At 49.2% G+C, this 20,367-nt stretch overlaps 1 protein-coding gene across 2 annotated transcripts in view; it reads right to left on the bottom strand.

Annotated features, from left to right (window-relative positions):
• The window catches only part of znf385c (zinc finger protein 385C), a 60,500-nt gene extending 48,044 nt beyond the window's left edge, over nt 1-12,456 (bottom strand). For both annotated transcript variants that reach the window (XM_076144390.1, XM_076144392.1), the window contains exon 1: nt 12,129-12,456. In XM_076144390.1, coding sequence (XP_076000505.1) covers nt 12,129-12,456 — 328 coding nt within the window. The remainder of the gene's footprint in view (nt 1-12,128) is intronic.
• Nucleotides 12,457-20,367: the final 7,911 nt, after the last annotated feature.

Below are 20,367 nucleotides of genomic sequence, written 5' to 3'. Positions count from 1 at the left end.
GTAATGATACTGAGACACACAATAACTTAATAACTAACTCTCCTGATTACAGCTCGGGAGGGAAAGCAGGATGGAAATGAGAGAGGAAGAGGACGTGTTGACTGACAGTTCAGCTTATTTACTCTCTGCTCTGTTATACCGCCAAGCCCCCCGACGGAAGAGCTCGCCTTTTTTTCCCACTTACACAGAGACGCGGAAACACGTAAAAATTGCTTTAATCCGGAATGCCGCCAAATTCCTGGGTCAGGTGGAACCGAGCGAAGCGGCCCTGCACGGAGCGGATGCTTGGGCAGGAATGTCACAGGAGCGTGACCACTTTGGCAGGTCGTTTCTCCGGGGATTGCCACTTGGCGGCGGTGAGGGATGGGGGCGGGGGGGTCTTGATTTGTGTATCCTGGAGGAAGAGAGACGCGGTCGTCATGCTCCTGCGAGATTCTGGCTGTGTATTCTGGGATGGTGCCCTTCCTGCTTACCTCCTGGCCTTCGCACATCCCTATTAGCTGCCAAGCTGGTGATGGAGCGGTGTGTGTGCGTGGTTGTGCCCACGCATCTGTGTGTGTGTGTTTGCCTCCCGGATTTGCACTCAGGCTTGGATCGTCCTTTGGAGTTTGTCGTAAATGAACTCACAAAATAATGGCGGCAATGTATTGTGTAGTCATCTCTGCTTCTTTTTCAATCCAGGATTCTACTCTGTATGTTCCCCTGGGAAACAGGAGTGCGAGGCGTCAAGGGTTTACAGGTGGAGAGAAACATGTGATATTCATGAGCAACACAAGCACACACACACACACAGACACACATAGCACCTTGACCTGACCCTCAGTCCACCGGGTGAGATAATCATACTTGATTTATACAGCACTTTAGAACCCGTTCCTATTCCAAACACACCTCCTTGCATTGAGCTTGTGACGTATCGGAGCTGTGACGTTGGCCAGAACACAATATGGCAGGAAAACACACAAAATGAAATAAATACTTCATTTGCAGGATTTAAAAGGGAGAGACGATTTCACTGTGATCTCTGTTCTCCGACAGGAGAGTGTAGATTGGCTTGGAGTTAAACCACACACACACACACAGACACACACACACACACCCGTATGGAAAGATAGTGGCTGGCTAATCTAGGCGAGCTGCAGCAGGCCTATAGGGGGCAGGTCTAATCCTGTTATCAGGTCCAGCAGATGCTGTTGACAGAACAATAAGCAGGGGGCCAATATGGCAGCGCGGCCCCGAGGAGGTCACGAGCCAAACTCATCACAGCAGCAGCAGGATCACTGTGCTGGCCGGAGTGAGCTGGACGCCGCTCTGCTCACACACACTCGCCATTTGTTACATCAGTATGCAAATCCCTTTTGCTGTGTGGTGCTTCTACATCCTATCATGGCCATTTTGGGTCATTAACAGCTCTCCATGTGGGGATTAATGGCCATGTTGTGCACCTTTATACTGTTCTCTGAGCCTCTGCAGTGCTTTAATAAAGCAACACCCTCTCTGATGTATCATGGGTGTGTGTGTCAGATCATAGAAGAAAGGGAGCGCCTGGGGCCGTCAGGTTTGCATCTCAACTTCTAGCAACTGCAGATCCTGTTTCCCTGAACAGACTGTCAACATAGTGACTGGTTGCAAGGTGGATACAGTGAGGAAGAGGAAGCTCACACACACACCCTCGCACAGCATCCCTATCTCTACCTCTGACTTTTGTCACACACAGCCATGCGCGTCAAAACCACAACACACCTGACAGTTAGAGGCCACCGAGCTTCACACCGAACACACACACACACTTTCACAATACACTGACTCGGCCTATCACGTAGATGAGCGGAGTCGCGGTCCTTGCACGACGAGGCAACAAACGGCACGGGATGCGAAGAGCTGGGAGGAGGAGGAGAAATTGATGTGGGGCGGTCGGTGGAAGAAATTGAAGGAGATTGAGCGCGAGCGACGTTTCCTCGCGGCCAATGGCGGAGCAGATGACTCACATCGGCGAGGGAGCATGTGAGCACGATAGCAGAAATAACAATGACGCCTGGCATGATGATGAGGAAGCATTACTCCCCCCCCAACCCCTCCCCATCTCCCCTCCTCCTCTCTGTGACTTTCTGGTTTGTGTCCTAGTTTAACTAAATCCCATTAAAAAGGCTTTCATCTCACTGCACTTCATTACCGCCATAAATGCTGCGGCTCACCCCAGAGAGAGGCAGGGATTAGGCGAGACGAGCTCATCTAAATGTTACGCTCTCCAAACCCCCGCCAGCTTTTTAAATAAGGAAACTCACTTTAAATTATCCATATCGGATTATCCAAACAGGCCCTCCAGTGCAGAAAGGGTCACGGAGGTCAGGGCTGTTTGTGTTATGTTGTTATGTTATGAACAGTATGTATGTATGGGCGCGTGCGTGTCCTTCCTCGTGCCCTTGGACACATTATTAATTATTCAGTAATGAACTTGGCGTGGTGAAGCACCGAGGTCGCCTGTATCGATCATTTCCTTCCTTTTAAAAAGGAGATTTACGCGTTAAAACCACAACAAAAACGGTAAAAGAGATGGAAAAGGAGGGAGAGAGCTGTGTGTATGTGTGTGTGTGTGACTGGATGCGATGGGTCAGAGGCTTTCACGCACGTTTATGAATGCTTATTTTAAGCAGAGCCCAGGCTGTGCTAATCTCCGCCGCTCGCCTGAATGAGGCTGCTGATTAAAAGCTAATTATACGCCACAGATTTGGCCTCTGGTGAAGACGCCGCTGATTTGACACGGCTCGGACTCGGGGCCTGGGTGCATGCCTGGAGGGGAGGGGGAGATGGGGGCTCTGGCTGCACATAGCCACGCACGTGTGAATGTGTGTGTTTGCTGTTGTGAAGAAAGCACGACATCAGCATGTAGCCTGTGTTTGTGTTTGTGCTACCTAAGCTAACACACTGTCGCTTTTATTTAGTCGGACAGCAGCGTTTGTCAACACGGACTCTGGCTGATACAGTTTGTCACTCGCCTTCTTTGCCGTTACAGATTTAAACCATTAACATGCTGACTCATTTAGCTGTTTGCTCTGTTAGTTAGCTCACAGTGCAAAACTAATGCCACTAATTGCCTTTCAAGCCAACATGAGCTGCTCAGACTCATGTTAGCACTGGAATCTACTGTGCCACCTTCTGCCGTACTTGTTAGCAAACTTGACCTTGATGTGCTCTGTCCTTCCTTCTCGACTTCCATCTTTCTCCACCTGAACTCTCTCTCTCTCCCTCTCCCCCCTCTAGCTGCCATTTCCTCCTCACCCAGACAGGAGGGGGTTAACATCAGGAACATAGAGTGAATCCCTTTCGTTGCCTGTTGGGGTCTTGTCCTTGACACGGTCGCTCCTGCAGCTTGGCTGTTCCGCGCCTGTGACCCTCCAGTCCTGCAGGAGTTGACCTCAGTGCTACACCAACCGCACAACAACCTCTGCTGGGAAACAACATGTCTCACATTCCCTCCAGGGTGTCTTACAGTCCTTACAGTCTTTGCGCAGTGACACATTTTATGAGTCTAAACCGCAAACAGCTAGCATCACAACAAAGCAACACGGCAAGAGAAGCATTGCCTGCAAGGAGGAATTTGGCTGCAGCTCACGTTTTTGGGCATCGTCTCTGTTAAATGTCACTGGTTTCTGATGTCTCACTCATGGCTGCCATTTCACTAGTTTAAGCTTTTAATTGTTCTGTGTGTGTGTGTGTGTTAGTGTAGGGCGGGCAGGTGAGGCGTCAATCGCTTAGAATCTCTCCACTCGGCGCTGCTCGTCTAAGAGAAGCGACGCTATGGCCCGCACATGCTCAGGTGTCTTGTCAACATCGGAGGGAGGAAGTCTACACGCTAACCTTCATGTCAAGGGCGACATCATTCACAGCGCGCTCACACCTGGTCACTGCCAGCACGCGGGGGCGCATGTGTGTGTGTGTGTGAGTGTGTGACCGGAGGCATCTTGACTACGCCGACCCCCCCCGTCCTATTTCTCTCCCTCTCCTCCTCCCCCACCCACCTTGCCTGTCTTTATTATTAGTGGCAGCTAGAGGCAGTGGACCGGAAAATTCCCATCGAGAAACAAAGCCACATCTGCATATTACAGCCCTGTTTCACGTCTGCCACGAGCGAATAAATTAATACATGAATAACAATGAAAATCATCCATGAGTTGCCTCGCTTGCTCTCTAAATGGCATTGTGTGTGTGTGTGTGTGTGTGTGTGTGTGTGTGTGTGTGTGTGTGTCAGGAGGAACTGTAGTTGTCTCTTTTTGAAATGGGTGTATTTGCATAAAACCATCTAAGAAACGGCACACCTGTACCTTAACATATCTGCCACCATCACACGTACGCTCACTTGAGGCCGCCGCAGGAAGTGATGACATGTACACAAAGTTAAACACACATGTATCCTCACAGGGTATTAGGTTAGCCTACGCTTAACGCTTCCCATGAGGAAAGTCGCCCTTTGCGTTCGACCCATCCTGTCTACAAGGAGCAGCAAACAACTCCAGGTCCACAGCCTAGTGCCTTGCTCAAGGGCAAAGGCAGGGGCATGAAGCAGGCAGCATTATTTCCACTGCTATATTTTAAAAAATTTTCCCCCAAAGGTCTCTTTCCTTATTGTAGAAAAATGTAATGCGACATTTGATTAAAAAAATAAATATGTATCTGGCACACACAACATCCATCTGTGTGTGTGTGTGCGTGTTTGCGTGTGTGTTTTCCTTTGTGAACGTCTACTGTCTACACAAGTAAATAATCTATTTCGGAGTTTGTTGGCAGACATTAATCCCCCCCCCCCTCCCCTCACGCACACACACACACACACTCTCAGTCTCACCCATCCCTCCTACATTAAATCTGTTTACTATCGCTCATCTACTCACTCGTCGGACCTCGTCGGCATCCCAACAGAATCCCGCTGGCAGATAAGAGCTGAATGACCCACTGCGGGGCTGGTTCAGAGCCGTTTACTGTGATATTTTACACAATAAACAATAGACATACGACAGGCAGAAGGCAGAAACAGAATTTTGTATCCTTTTTTCGAAAGACACTCGAGTACCATCTGGACTGGGCGGCTCCAGAGATGCAGGCTCGTTCAGAGGACCAAAATGAGCATTGGGCAACCAGGTGACTCAGACCCATGCTGTCATACAAACTCATATCGCTGTAGAATCACTGGAGGATCAACCTTGGCCTGACCTTGAGGCTCTGAATGCTCCTGAGCTGGTTTCCACCGAGGAGCTCTCTCTCTCTCTCTCTCTCTCTCTCTCTCTCTATATACTTATTGATCGGTTTATCTTTTCCTTGACTCTGGTCACCTACACCACACAGATGGTACTTGCAAAGTAAGAATTCTTGCCATCCAGACCAAAGCTTATATCGTAGAATAGAATCATCTCCGCAGCCACAGATTCTTCTTTGGAGTCTCTTAGATGCTATCAGTAAGAGTCCAACGGTCCTGAGTGGTCCTCAATCCTGAGTGGACCATTGGACTTCCTATCACCTCCCTGATTATATGTGTCTTGTCTTGTCTTGTCTTTGGATAGATAAGGAAAGAAAATGAAGAAATGGAACCGTAAGCTCATCCATTGCTTCCGTTGCCATGGTGCTAGACATGCATTGAATTGGGCACAGAGAGGGTACATGTGAACTTGGGGAGTTGTGAGGCAAAGCAAACTTCCAGGGGCCATACATCATGTGTCCATTAGTGGACAGCACGGCCAGGCGCAATAAATGTCTCCCTCTCTCTCCCCTCTCTCTTTCCTAATCTTTACCCCCCCACGTCTCTTTATCTTGGTTGCTCTGATGCGATCTTTCCACTCTTGGAACCTGTAACCCCCCCTCCCATTCCATCCCATTCCTCTCTCTCCCATCTGCTCCATCAGCCCGTCGCCTCTCCCTTTATTCCTGCCCACCTCTCCTCTCCGAGCCCCCCGAACTGTCCTCACCCTTCCTAGATACAGCCGGTAATAAGTCACTCTGGTGTAATTTTGCCCTTCTAAAGGCCTGTAATGATGGGGCTCAGAGAATGGCCAAGGTGGATGGGAGGTGGAGGGGCCGAGGGGTGGAAGAGGGGGGTGGGGGTTTGAAAGGAATAAGCTCTGGCCAGGAAGAAAGCCTTTTTAGGGGGGAGGGGATAAATTGGCCGAAATAAACAGACATACAGAGAGAGGCACCATCGTTGTTTTCTTTCTTAAGTACTGAACATCTATCGAGGATGTGGAAGCAGCGGATGAATAAACAGTGATGCACATTCTCCATTATGCGGCCAGTAGAATACACACATACACACACACATACAAACATGCTGACACAATGGAAGGTTTGGCGACTGTGTGTTTCCATCTTTTATTTTTTGGCAACCGCGATCAAATCAATTTGACTCTATTCAGACACGGAACAAAAATGAGGCAACAAGAGGCGAAGAGCGCGAGTGCCAAAAGAGAAACACACAAGTGAGGTGACCGAACTGACAAAATACGGCGGAAAGTGAGCGATATTTTGTGACATTTAGAAAATTGGCAAACAGTTCCATTTATTGAGCAAATATGTCTGCAGCACCGACGGCTACGTGCGCTTTGCATCAGACAGAGCAGATAAGGGCCGACGCTGAGGCGGACGTGGCCTTATACTCTGACAGAGCCGCTCCACCTGTCAGAGCCGGCGTAAACAAAAGACAAGTCTGAGCTCCGTCTCTCTCTCTCTCTCTCTCTAGCCTTCAGGACCGTTCCTCCCTGTTTCACGCTCGGCTGCGGTTCGAGCGTCGACCCGGCATTCCCCCTGACCTTTTCCCAGAGTTCCCACCGGCGAGAAAAGGACGACGGGAGGGAACCGGACGTGGAGAAATGCGAACAAAGTGCAAAGCTGAGATTAACTCGGAAATGATTCCTCATGTTCCAGTGGGTTTCACATTATTACCATCTATGAAATCTACAGGAATTAGCCTTGAAAACATTTTATCATGCTGCAGTAATACAGTTATATTGGGCATGTAGACAGATGTAGCTGACACCAAACTATAATGGAAAACAGAAAAGAACAGTCAGGTTGGAGTTGGGACAAACATAGTATTTGATCCGTCTGTTTTCTGCCCAGGATGTCCAGAAAATAAACATTTATACTCGGTGAGGCAGATTCTTTGACGGATCTGCTGCGATACTGTGAGCAAATCTAATTATATAACTGTCAGTCGCGTCACTGTGACAGGGAAACCTGTGGTCCGGTGTTATCACAAGCTCTCACAAACCTGTCAAGCTTGTTCTTCTCCCCAAACTTCAGACGCAGATCCACAAACTCAAGTCTTTCATAAGAACAACAACAACAGCAGCATCACTATCACGTCTGGCTGTTCCAGGAAGTTCATTATTTTCCCACATTTGCAAAAGGACACGAAGCTCAAACAAATGGTCGGATTGAGACACAGACATCAAGTAGAGGGGTCCTCATTAGAGCTCAGACCTGCACCGAGGCCAATCACGGCTCCACCTATCAATGAGAAGTAAAATAATCATTACCAGGTTCCACAACAAACCCCCACGATCTATAACCACGACTCTGATCATCAGTTTGTGATGAGCTATCAGAGAGCTCAGATTATTGGGGAAGGCAGTGAGGCAGTGGCTCAGTGGGTAGTGCTTCCGCTTGGGAACCGGAGGGCCGCCGGTTCGAGCCCCTGCCGAGGTGCCCCTGAGCAAGGCACCGAACCCTCAACTGCTCCCCCCTCTGCGAAGGGCGGTAATATAATGTAATGTAAGTCGCTTTGGATAAAAGCGTCTGCCAAATGATCGTAATGTAATGTATTGATCACATCACAATATCAAAGGAATTATATATTTTGGTTATTCCCCCTCATTTCTAACCTATAACACAGGAGGGAGTGTGTGTTGAGTTGTATATGTGGAGGTTGAGGAGTGTAAAGTGATTGTAGCTCTCAGCAGTGAATGAATGTTGGACTGATGAAGACATCAAATAGAACAACAGGGAACAAACAACACCATCATGTAATGATCAGAGCAGGCAGGAAGGCTGCTACCTGCTACACACACACGCGCGCACATACACACACGCACTCATGTCAGAAGGTAGGAGGAGGGTAAAATATTTTTTTTCCAGTGAGGCTGAAAAAAAGGGGAAAACGGCGCTGTAGCACCAAAATAAAACACAGAAGCGCAAAAGCATCCGCGCAGAAAATCCCTTTAATCCAATCGCTCACGCTTTATTAAAACAGAGCTGGGCAGATAAGAGGCAGACAGGCAACATGACGAAGAGAATAACCAAGACGAAGAGGAGGAGGAGGAGGAGGAGGAGGAGGCACACACACAAACACCAACAAACAAACAAACGCACCAACACGCCACAAAATACACAAAAATCAAAAAGAACTGAGATGGAGGAGCGTGAAAGGGAACAAATGCAAATGCTCCTCTCTCTCTCTCTCTCTCTCTCTCTCTCTCTCTCTTCGCAGAAACACGTCCATACATGACATATTTATGTATCCTCACAATCTCGAGGCAGAGTAGCCCAGCAGAAAACATAAACAACCTCAAATAGGCAAAACCCTCTGATTTATAGATCTGTACTGGCTCTCTCTCTCTCTCCACACACCTCCATCATCGTTTGATCGGCTGCTCTGAGCTGATGTGTGTGTGTGTATAGAACAGAGAGAGAGAGAGAGAGAGAGAGGGAGAGAGGGGCGAGACGGTGGACGGGCGTGTGTGTGTGTGATGTATCGCGGCTTGTGAGAATCCGCCTCGTCCGTCAGGGTCGCGGTACATCTTCGTTGTCATATTTGTGTGTGTGTGTGTGTGTGGTGTCTGGCTGCGTCCCTGTCCTCAGCTAAGACGATAACGATGCTAATCATAAAGGATTAACGCTCCGTCTCCTCGTCTCCTGTGAGGCCACGGACATAACACGCTGATCAACACAGCAGCACTGGAGGGGAGACACACACACACACACACACACACACACACACACACACACACACACACACACACACACAGGAGAGGGTGAGATTGTGAGACGTTGCCGGCAGAAGTGGGTCAGGGCGCAGTCACAGTTTGACCTCTGACCTCTGCTGTGTGACCCACATCTGACCTGACAGTGGTGTAGGAAGAGATGGAGCTTCAGGTGCACTCGAGGTGCAGATTCAGTGTCTTTTGAAGGCGTGATGCAGACGCGCGTCTCGCTGTGCGTGTTTGAAGCTCCAGATCAGACGCACGACAACGCGGATGGAGCCGAGGCAGAAAGAAACACGTTGGCGTTCCCAGAGAAGCCGACACAACAAGACGGAGAGAACAGGAGATCTGTGTCTGCATAAGAGTCTTTAGGTTTCTTGAAATGTGCTATATAAATCCAAATTATTATCATTATTGCATATGAACTCTTTAAACTTCATGTTGGAGCTGCCAGCGAGACACAAAGTATGACTCACATAACGATGGCTTTGATGGAATCTGAAGCAAGAAAGTCACAAATTACAGTTTATGGGCAATCGGATGGGCCAGGGAGGGGGATAGTTACTCTCCTTACCCAGAGAAAATCTCTAGCCTCAGTCATGAAAGCCGGAAACATGCATAAGCTCCAGTTATGCAGGTTTTCATTTTATATAGCCGGATTATTCATATTAGTGTAAGTTTGACGTCTTCAAACAGAAACGTTAAGACATAAACTGACAAAGATTAAGACCTAAACTCTGAATCCTACATCTTCATCCAGAACCTGACTGAAAGCACCTCTCCGCATGTTCAGCATTCGCACCGGCAGAAAGGAGAGGAAGAGGAGAGAGTAGGAAGAGGGGAGCGAGCGAGGGAGCGGAGCGGAGGGGAAAGAGATCGCAGAAGTCTGGACGTACTGTCAGCTCAGTGAAGCAGAGAGGCAGCGGAACACGCGGAGAGCACGGAGGCAATTTGCTCAGAGAGAGAGAGAGAGGGATAGAGAGAGAGGGAGGGAGAGAGGAGAGAGGGAGAGAGAGAGATGTTCGTTCTTGTTTAATATTCATGACTACAAACATCCAGACTCAGATGCTTTGCAGTACATATGTGGGCGAAACACAAACACTGAGCCATTCAACACATATTTATGTTTCCATTACACTCTGTGCATTTAGGGGAATCTAAAAATATCTGTACCAGACATGCAGGATGCACAAACACACACGCACACAAACACACATACACACACAAGACGGTCTTAGGACACACACACACACGCACATGACAGGGCTGGCTGCCTGGGGGAGTCAGCAGAAGGTGAGCAGAGATAAGGCTGTGTGATTGTGACTGCATGTCAGGGAGAATCAGCACACTACACACACACACACACACACACACACACACACACACACATACATAAACATACACACACACACTACATCACCTGCAGCAGTGCACCAAAGCAGAGAGATGAGACAACACAGACTTGAGCCCCATGTGTGTGTGTGTGTGTGTGTGTGTGTGTGTTATATCACATAACTTTCTCAAACTCCCTTTAAGTTCCCATCTGTGCTGCTTTGATCACAGTTTGGACCAGAACAAGGGACTTGAACTCGTGCAACATGGTGGCCGACGCTTTCACGTCACTTCCCTGTAAACCTGAAACATTCGCGCGGAAAATAATGGAAACTTCTAAATGTCAGTGTGCCTTGCTCGAGGGCACGCTGACTAATGTCCTCCCCTGTTGGTCTGGGACACTGAACTGTTGACTTTAGTAACGGCTCATTTCTCTGACCTTTTCTCCACTCTGACGCTTTTCAAGTTTCTTTTCCTATCTTGACATTTAGATCCACCGATGGCTTTATTTCCCTGCCCTTAAAATACAAACACACTCAAACACATACACACACACACACACACACACACACACACACACACACACACACACACACACACACACACAGTGCTTATCTACAGCAGCCAGGTGAGTTTGTTGGTGTGTTTGGTTAATACACAAAAATCATCCAGAGCAACAAAAAAAAAAAAAAAAAACGACGACGACACGCTGTCGCATTTCACCATGACGACAATCAGCTGAGCAGTCATCCACGATGGCGACCCGCTCAGTCTCACCAGACGAGCCGAGTGGACCCCCTGCTGTGCAATTAAGACACATCAGTCTGCACCTGGAGTGGTTGAGCCAGCTTATTACTGTGTACATGCTGTACTCCTGGTGTCTGGAGGGTTTGTGTGTGTGTGTGTGTTTGCTATTGTGTGACAGAATGTGAAGGAGTCAGACTCAGCCGGGTGACTTGCACCCCCCCACCCCACACCCCCCCACACCCAGAGCCGAGACTGTGACTGGAATGACAAAATGTCCAACAACTTGCCAACAACGCAACTATGAAACACAACCGCCACTTAATTAGATGCTCAAGTTGCTGACTTCGCTTAGCTCTACTGCACTTGTGTGTGTGTGTGTGTGTGTGTGTACGTCCCTTCACCCCAAGGCTCCATCTGAACAAATTTCAGCAAATGGAATCCAATTTGTTTAAGTTGTATTCAATACGAGTCGGGGAAGCTGGTGACTGTGACAGTTAGCGCCGCGTGGGTTTGGGTTTTCCACGCCTGCTAATCAGAGCCCATTGTGCGTGTGTGTGCGTTCGTGTGTGTGACAGTGTGTGAGAGTGTGTGAGTGTTTCCAAAAACAGCAACGAAGAAACACAAATGGTTTTTCCTACATAAGTTCTTCTTCTTGGGTGTGAGTCTCGCGCCACTCCAGGGTCTAAACACTGTCACCGGTCTTTGTTAGCAAATTCAGCGTTTGCGTACAATCAGCATGATTACAAAAACTAAAACCAAAAGCTTCAGGGGATTTGGTGAAATAAGAGAGATTCTAAAAGCAGCGACTAATTAATTACAACCAGGTCAATTAAAGTGAGGTCATTCATCATTTGTTATGCTTTAGCGTTTCTAGGGGGCTGGAGCTGAAAATCAAACACGGATGATGTCATACTAACAACCCAACTATTGTCCTTGTTTTAGAGCTTATCCGTAAAGGCAACTATCACAAATGATTAAACAAAACAGACTTTCACTTTCGACCCCTCAACGTCAAGGTCACATAAAGTCCTGAACCTCCAGTTTGCCTTGAGCTCGAGTCCCAGAGTGTCCCGCCCTGCTTACCTGTGTTGCTGGACATCTTGCCGTTGCTGATCTGCTTGAGTCTCTTCTGGTGAGACTTGCCGTTGTAGTGAATCTGGGCCTGCGCCGCCGAGTTGAGCTGGATGTTGCAAACCTCACACAGCGTGTAAGTCCGCTGCTTCCTTTCCCGTTTGGGTCTGTGCAGCGCAGAGGCCACGGTGCCCCCTGCTGACCGCTCCTCCGACACTGCACCCTCGTCCTGGACGTCGCCACCGGGCTCGCCGTCCATCTGAGAGCCCGACTCGCCGCCGAACGCCCACCCGTCCGGCTCGCCGTCAGACGGGGACGCTGGGCTGAATGGACGTTTCATACCTGAAAGAGAGAGAGAGAGAGAGAGAAACGATGAAAGAGGCAGAGGAAGAAGAAGAGCGCTTAGGAGGTTAAGCGTTTACGGCTCGGGTGTGGGGCCACTTTATGGTTTCAGGTGTTATCAGTGACCGCAGCTCTGATGCTCCCTGCTGTGTCAAAGCCTCCACGTGTCACCGCCGCATGTAGGAACAGTGGGGCCATGTGTCCTGTCTGCAGGCTAACAATGGAGCTATCACTTTCCCCTGGCACACAAAGCCACCCTGTTAAAACCTGATAGCTGCAGACACACACACACACACAGGGGCAAAACATACCCCTGATTCACAAGATTTATAGAGGTGTGTGCACGTGTGTGTGTGTGTGGAATCTGACCCTGTCCCTTGTCCTGAGGTAAGACACACCTGTAAGCGCCCTTTGACCGTGTAAAGACATTATTAAAGGCACAGGAAGTACAGACGGGGGGGGACCAGCACGCCACGCGGGGTTCCTGGGGTGCAGTAAGGTGCCACTTGGGGGAGACAGAGAGCTGCCGTGCGGCTCTCTGAGGACCGGTCCGGCAGCTCTGATCTCAACCAACCGAGCAGGGAAACGCAACGGGGAAGCTCGGGCTCTGTCAGAGTGTACGTATGTGTGAACACCGCTCCCTCTGTTCGCTGTCTCGTCGTCGCCACAGCTGGAAGGGAGGCGAAATTGCTCGGCGGAGGCAGAGTGACACAAACGGGGAGGAAGTGACGCCTGATTTCAGCTGTTTGAACACCTCATTGTTTCCAGGGGAGGGTTGTGTTGCCTCCGCGCGCCTCCTGCCGCTATAAACACAAAGACACAGGTAGGTGTAGAGTTGCTCCACAAACAAAAGGATGGAGACATCAGCGTCAGGGAAAGAAAAACACACACTCATCTACACACAGCTGTGCATTTCTGCTGCTGGCTCCCTGCCTCTGCCCAGAGTTAGTTACAAACGGCACAAGGCACAAACGATCCACACACACACACACACACACAGACACAGACACACACACACACACACACATCCAAGGTGCTCATCTACAGCTGTGCACACACACACACACACACACTAGTTTTACTATATAGAGAGAGTAGCACACGCCTGTGATACATGCATTTACACGCCAACACACACACGCTCCCACACACACACACACACTAACAGCGCTCAAACGCACATTAGGGCGAGCAACCTCCATGAAAGATTCTATTCACGCTGCCAATCTGGGAGCACTCAAGAGGCTCCATCAGATGTTTTCTCAAAAGCTCTGAGTGCCGCCGCTTTCTGGCACCGAATGAAGAAAATCTCTGTGGTCCTCAAAAACCGCGTGAACCTCCTCCAGCCGCTGCCAAACTGCTCCATCGGCCGCCCCAAATTAGCATGGCTGTAAAAACAAAACCCTCAATCACGCCCTATAGGATGTAACGTACCGAGGCGTATGGAGAGACTCTGGCCTCCGAGGAAGAGGAGGAACAGAGGGAGATAAGATACGTGAAGATAAGACGGAACTGTTTGAGCGATCACGAGGTCATTTCCTGTGTTTTAGTTGGAGATCAAACAGGTCGGCAGGTTGGATTGTACATTCAGGGGCTGTTTACATTTCCCCTCTCTGACAGCATCAACAGTGCACCTGCAGGAGGTCCACTGAGGCCAAACGCTTTGTAAGGCATTCACCTGTGTGTGTGTGTGTGTGTCTGTGTGTAAGCGAGCACAGAATGACCCGCGGCTTCTCTTTCAGCTCCTGTATGTGTGTGTGACACAAAGGCTCCAGCTGAGATCTGCAGGCTGGCACGGGGGGGTGGGGGGACCATGCCGTGCCCACCGTGTCTTCTGTCTGATGTGCCCCCCCCCTGCCCTCCTCCTCCTCCTCTTCCTCCTACCTCAGCAACATGGGAACCATCAATCGCTGCTGTGATATCGCTGAAAGGCCCCGACTCGCCCGCATAGCAGCTCCGCCATAAAAACGCTATTTACGAGCGCGCGTCTGCTGCTTGTTGAGCCCGAAATACTACAGCGCCTTCCTCGCCCCCCCGCCCACCCACCCAGAGCAAACCATCTCCAACCGCCGGGCCACCTCAAAGGACGCCCCCCACCCATCCATACACACACACACACCCACCCACTGCGTGCCAGGCAGTTGGCATGGGAGTCGTTGGGCGTCGGTCCCTCCTGGTGCAGCCAGAAAATGTCCTCCAAACACCTCCAGCATGTCAGCAGCCTGTAAATCACCCTGATGAGACGGAGCACCGCAATGAGTGTGAACAAATGGGGCTCGCACCGATTCACTCTCACACACACACACACACACACACACACACACACACACACACAGTCAGATAGGTCCACTTACTGCAGCCACACATGCACAACAACCTGATCCCCACCCACAGATGTTTTATCTATTTATAGCAGATAGACCCATTAAACTTTGGCAGCCTATTATAGCAAAACCATAAAAATATGTAAGATAATCATCTATATAAAAGTTTTGGTCTGCTGCATAGATACAAAAACAATTCACGAGCACTCAAGACCACTACAGCGCCACCATGAGGCCAACTGGTGCCAGAATGTAATGGATTCTTCCCTGGGTCGCGATCAACCGTCTCAGGAGGTTTCACAGAAATCCGTTCATAATATTTCGAGTAATCCAATTCAAAAACAGGCAGAAACACAACCTCTGCTCCGACTCTGTAAACAAGCAGTAAGCCATTGAGCAAACACGCACAGATAAACACGCGTGTTTAGATGAGACTAAATATAGACAGGAAGTGACCTCGGCAAAAAACAAACAAACAATCAACCAACAACAACAAAAACACACAATCCAATCAGGTCAACGGGCATCGCGGCGCACAACGGAGTACACAAACCAGAGTGTATTCTGGGTAAAGTACCTCACACAGACAAACGCGGAGAAAGTGGCGATGCCGAAGATCACTCCTGGCTGAAGATCAGTCGCAAAACGCCAAACGTGTTAATAGTTAGAAACCATTAAGCAAAGCTGAGAGGGAGGAAGTGTGAGCTGGATGAGACCCTCAGAGGGGCAAACTGAGTGTCCATGTGATGTGGAAGAGTCCGGACACTTATCTACATGAAATCAGTGAGAGAGAGAGAGAGAGAGAAGAGAGAGAGAGAGAGGGAGAGGGAGAGAGAGCACAAAACCTCCTGTATAATTGGCATCATCAGAGGATCATTACTGTCATCACTGGCTGTATTGTCATTACAGCGGCTGCACAGGAGGCCCAGAGACTTTGAAGCTTTGCGTCCAGCACGTCAGCGTCGATTACGGCGAGTCCGGAACTTTCCCTTCTGTAATGAGCGTAATCAGACAGGGATCGGTTCTGTGCTTTACTAAAAAAGAAGAAGAAGAAGAAGCTTTGACGACAGCAACGACGGCGGCAGCGGCGTTACCGTTAGAGTGGAGCCAGAATGTGTTTGTGTGTGTGTGTGTGTGTGTGTGTTTGCGGTTCCCTGTCAGGGACAAACCGGAGAGTAAATAAGGAGCAGTGTCTTTTAAATTGATGTATTTTCTCTAATCTTTGTTTGCAGCAGTTCTTTAGTCATACACAAGCGAAGGCGTTTGCCAAGTGTGTGTGTGTGTGTGTGTGTGTGTGTGTGCATGTGTGTGTTTCTGTGTTTTCCTTGTGTGGTTTTGTTTGCCGCATGTGAGAGTTTGTGCAAGTGCGTCCTTGCAAAAAGCATCTCACCAGGGGAAAATCACACAGCCTTACATCCATTCTATCACTGTCTTGTGTGTGTGTGTGTGCGGAAGGTGTGCACATGTGAGAGAGCCGCTGGAGAAGATGAAAGCACCCGAAATGGGGCGAAACAGATCGACAGAGCCGTGACTTCTGATTACAGAAACACGGCGTCTTTAATTAACGAGCGTCGGCACAGGAACGGTGAATTTGCTGCATTTTGTTCCCTGAATAGATTTAGAGAAAAAAAGAAAAGGACATCTTGATGAACAAAAGACGCTTCTTAAGCAGATTCCTGGCTGCAGTGGAGGCTTGGCATACTTTGTGGCATCGTCTCAGTGTTATTCAGCGAGTCTTTGTGGCATCCAGTGTCTCATTCAGGACACCAATCTGTAAAGGAACTAAATATTTGTACGTCTGGATTCACGACCTTTGTGGACGGCAGGTCAGTGCGGCAATAACGGCAACCTTCAAACCGGTGCATCTGTAAACTCTGTGACGAAGGAGGAGGAAGAGGAGGGAGGTTGGCAGGGTGTGGGGGGGGCGTTGGTCTTTGCATTGGCGCGACGTATCACGCAGATAGCGGAGGAGGACGAAGAGCGGAGCGTTCATCCTTCACTCTGACAGGCGAAAACAGATCAGGGGGGAAGATATGGAGAAGAAAATTGCACATTCTTTACTTTTCATCTCTCGCCCAACCCAACGTCGCCCTAACCTCCCCCCCTCCCCCACCGGCCGCCTCCAGAGAACAGTTTAACAGTTGAATCCCTTCTTCTTCTTCTTCTTTGTGATTCTGTTCAAAATCCTCTCACAGTTACCATGAACCTAGGGAGAGACGCGTGAAAAGGGTGGCGTGCAGCAGCCTGGGAGGACTATTTAAAGAGATATTGAACAGCTTTTCCATCTTTAATATACAGAATACACACACACACAAAGCCGGAGGAGAATCATCTGCTCACGTGTTCCTGTTCACACAAGGCCACGGCAGAAAGAATCTGTACCTTCATATCTGACCTAACTGGGATTAAACTCCATCAACATGTTACATCTCCAGCTGTAGCCATCTGTAGCGGACGCGATCCTGTCGCGGCATCGGTTTTATTATCACTATTATTATTTTTATATGACCTGTTCTCCACTTGCTCGCCTCCTGCGCTCGTTTCCAGCGCCGGCGTTCAACAAAAAGGTGGAGCAGAGGTCACAGTGAGGAGGGCCCACGCTGTCTCCCACCTACAGTACAGTACATATGTCCAAACTATTCCAAACAAACCCTCCTCCGCCCGCGGGGCTAAAGTTAGAGCAGGAAAACAAGGCCCAGCATTCCCCTTGTTCCTACGTTTCACCACAAACCCCAGCGTGGGGAACGGCCCAGAAGGAGTAACCGCTGACACTGGGAAGGGTTCTGTACAACACTAGATATACTTAGACCCAGACAGAACCCAGGCTGGACCACAATCACAATCACAACACACACACACACACACACACACACACACATGCTCCACACTTAACTAGCTGCAGAGACAAAGAGGCAAACTGGATTCACGCAAGGATCCTATAGGGAGGAAACATGGAGGCCTGAGACGAAGCGAGACGTCGGCATCGACCAGGAATGAATCGGATTCATTTGTGAATGAGTCGGCCGCCGGGACGTGATCTGTCGGCCGAGGTGTTACGCAGACATAAGCCGGTGGTTTGGAAGACAAAGCCAGTGGTGTTTCTCATACGCGGAGGTATTCCAGACGGCCGTATTCAGAAATAGCATGCGGAACGTTTATCACCGCCGGCTTAAACTCGCTCGGTTCAGAGATTCACTCGCGAGCATTAGAGCCGACTAACACGGGCTTCCCCCCTTCAGGAGAGTGGATTTGCTGTAAACCACCAACCAGAAAAAGCAGCCCGAAGAGTGTGTGTGTGTGTGTGTGTGAGAGTGTGCGTGTGTGATCATTTTAACCATAAATTACGCAAATCTCTGGGTCTCAAAATAGAGTCTCAGAGAAGGTCGGAGTCAGAAATAGGACAGGGCGGGAGAACGTATGGATTTTTCTTTCCGCTCTACTCTTCTATATGTAAAATAAGACAGAAACTAAAAACAAACTGACTGAATAGGAGCCGATCTTCCACAAACCTTCCACAAACACAATTATCGTCCAACAGCCTTCAGCAGCGATCAGCCCACAGAGGCTCCCACACTTTGACAGAGCAAAGTCATCTTCCCTCACGTGGCTCCCGCATGTGTGTGTGTGTGTGTGTGTGTGTGTGTGTGTATGTGACAAACAGGCGCTGCAGACTCATCTTGGATAGCATGACTGATGGGGAGGAAGCAGACTGCCTCCAGGACAGCGGGGAGGAGGAAGAGGAATGGAAGTTGGGCGCAGGTGCAGCAGTCTGTTTATACTGACACGGAAATGCCTCGTTAATGTGAAGAACTTCCTATATTGCACGCACATTAACACACACACACGCACACACACACGCACATATCATTCCCCTATTTCTTTTTTTTTTGTGTGCGAGTGGGTGGCTGACCGTAACTCCTTATATAAAGTGTACACCGCAGTGAGTGGGCCGACATGCGAGGCCAGGAATAACTCCGGGCCGAGATGATGTGTACTGCAGATCTTCTGTCACATAAACACGGTATAATTGAGGAATCTGCGGAACTTTGACCGCAGGAGAATCCCAAACGTGTTCAGACACCTCGTGTGGAAGCGAGGAGGTCGGAAAGTTTGAGGCCGCCGCAGTCACAGTCGCCGCCGTCGCCGTGGTAATAACACAGTGCTGCTTGACAATTATGATTATGCTTGGGTGAAAATTGAAATTTGGGAGCTCGTGTGTATATTCGCTCGAGTCTTAATGACCCAAACATCCCTCCTGTGAATGCTTCTCCAGATAGGACAAATAAATAGGACGTGATATTCCTGTAAATACGAAATGATGGATTCAAAACATAGCTGAGTCTAGTTTACATTTTGAATACACGCTGCCGTAGCTGCCACACGCTTTGCCAGTAAACTATATGTTATCTGCTGAGACATCGCATCACTTAACGTCAATGCTGACGCCTCCTTCTGTCCCGTTTTGATTAAATGTCCTGAAGAAGAAGAAGAAGGATCAGAGCGTCCGAGCGGCCCGACGCTCCTTGTTGGATTTCCTGTCAACGTTCACGCAGCAGAGAGCACAAATCAAATGGGAAGAAAACAGCGAGTGATGAAGAGCGACGACGGCAGATTACTTACGTCGCCAGCAGCATTAAATGCACACAGGAGCTTCACGCACACGCACACGCACACGCACACACACACACACACACACACACACACCTGCACTCACTGCTTTAATAATCCTAATATACTTTATGTATATGGCAGGTTTCTAAAGTGCTTCATAAAAGTAGAGCAGCAGCAGGAAGGTAATATTAACACTCTACACACGCAGTTGGACAGAGGAAATGTTATGAATTAAACAGGTTATAAAAATGAGTTTCAGCACCGTCACTAAACTCCTGAAGTGCTGCATATGTGAGGGTAACGACCTCATCTCCAACATACATTTTTACCTTTGTGCTCATTTTGTTTTGTACATTTATAGTCCATTACCGCGACTTGATCGTCCCAAGCACCAGAGGAGGCCATGATGTCGCCTCTGTCCTTCAGTGGAAGTCAAAGGAGGACACTTGTCTCCTCCTGTCATGTCTTCTTCCACCCTCCCCGGCCACCATACAGTGTCCAGCCCTGCCCCCCACCCTCCTGCTCTCCACACACACCCTTGGGTCCAGGTGCTACTACGACCTACATTTGTATCCTGCATAAACTGCTGCGCTCCACATTTTCAGAATAAAAGCCCGACTCTGCGCGGCGGACTGACTGGCAACGCGTACGACTCCTCGCCCAAGCAGAGAGCGTCAACCTCCCGCGAGAATTTGAGCAGCCAGATCCAATGTGTCTGGACCAGATCTTTCCCGATGACACCTTCATGGATGGGAGCACCTCGCAGACTGCTGGTGCGGCATCGTTTACAAAGTCTTCATAATGAGCTTCTCCCAGTCAGCGGTGCGGCGTATGTGGGCTCCATTGGGGAGAGTTGTAATTACTGCCAGGATCTGATTGCATTAGAGCTCCTACCTACCTGTCGCTAATGCCATTAGCTCTGATGGAGGAAATTCATTAGACACAGATAGATGAGACCGTCCCGCTCACATGCT

The sequence above is a fragment of the Genypterus blacodes genome, unplaced genomic scaffold, assembly GCF_046128005.1.
Source record: "Genypterus blacodes isolate CSIRO-AG114 ecotype Tasmania unplaced genomic scaffold, CSIRO-AGI_Gbla_v1 ptg000028l_1, whole genome shotgun sequence".
NCBI classification, from domain to species: Eukaryota; Metazoa; Chordata; class Actinopteri; order Ophidiiformes; family Ophidiidae; genus Genypterus; species Genypterus blacodes.
This window is presented reverse-complemented; position numbering and strand designations above follow the sequence as displayed.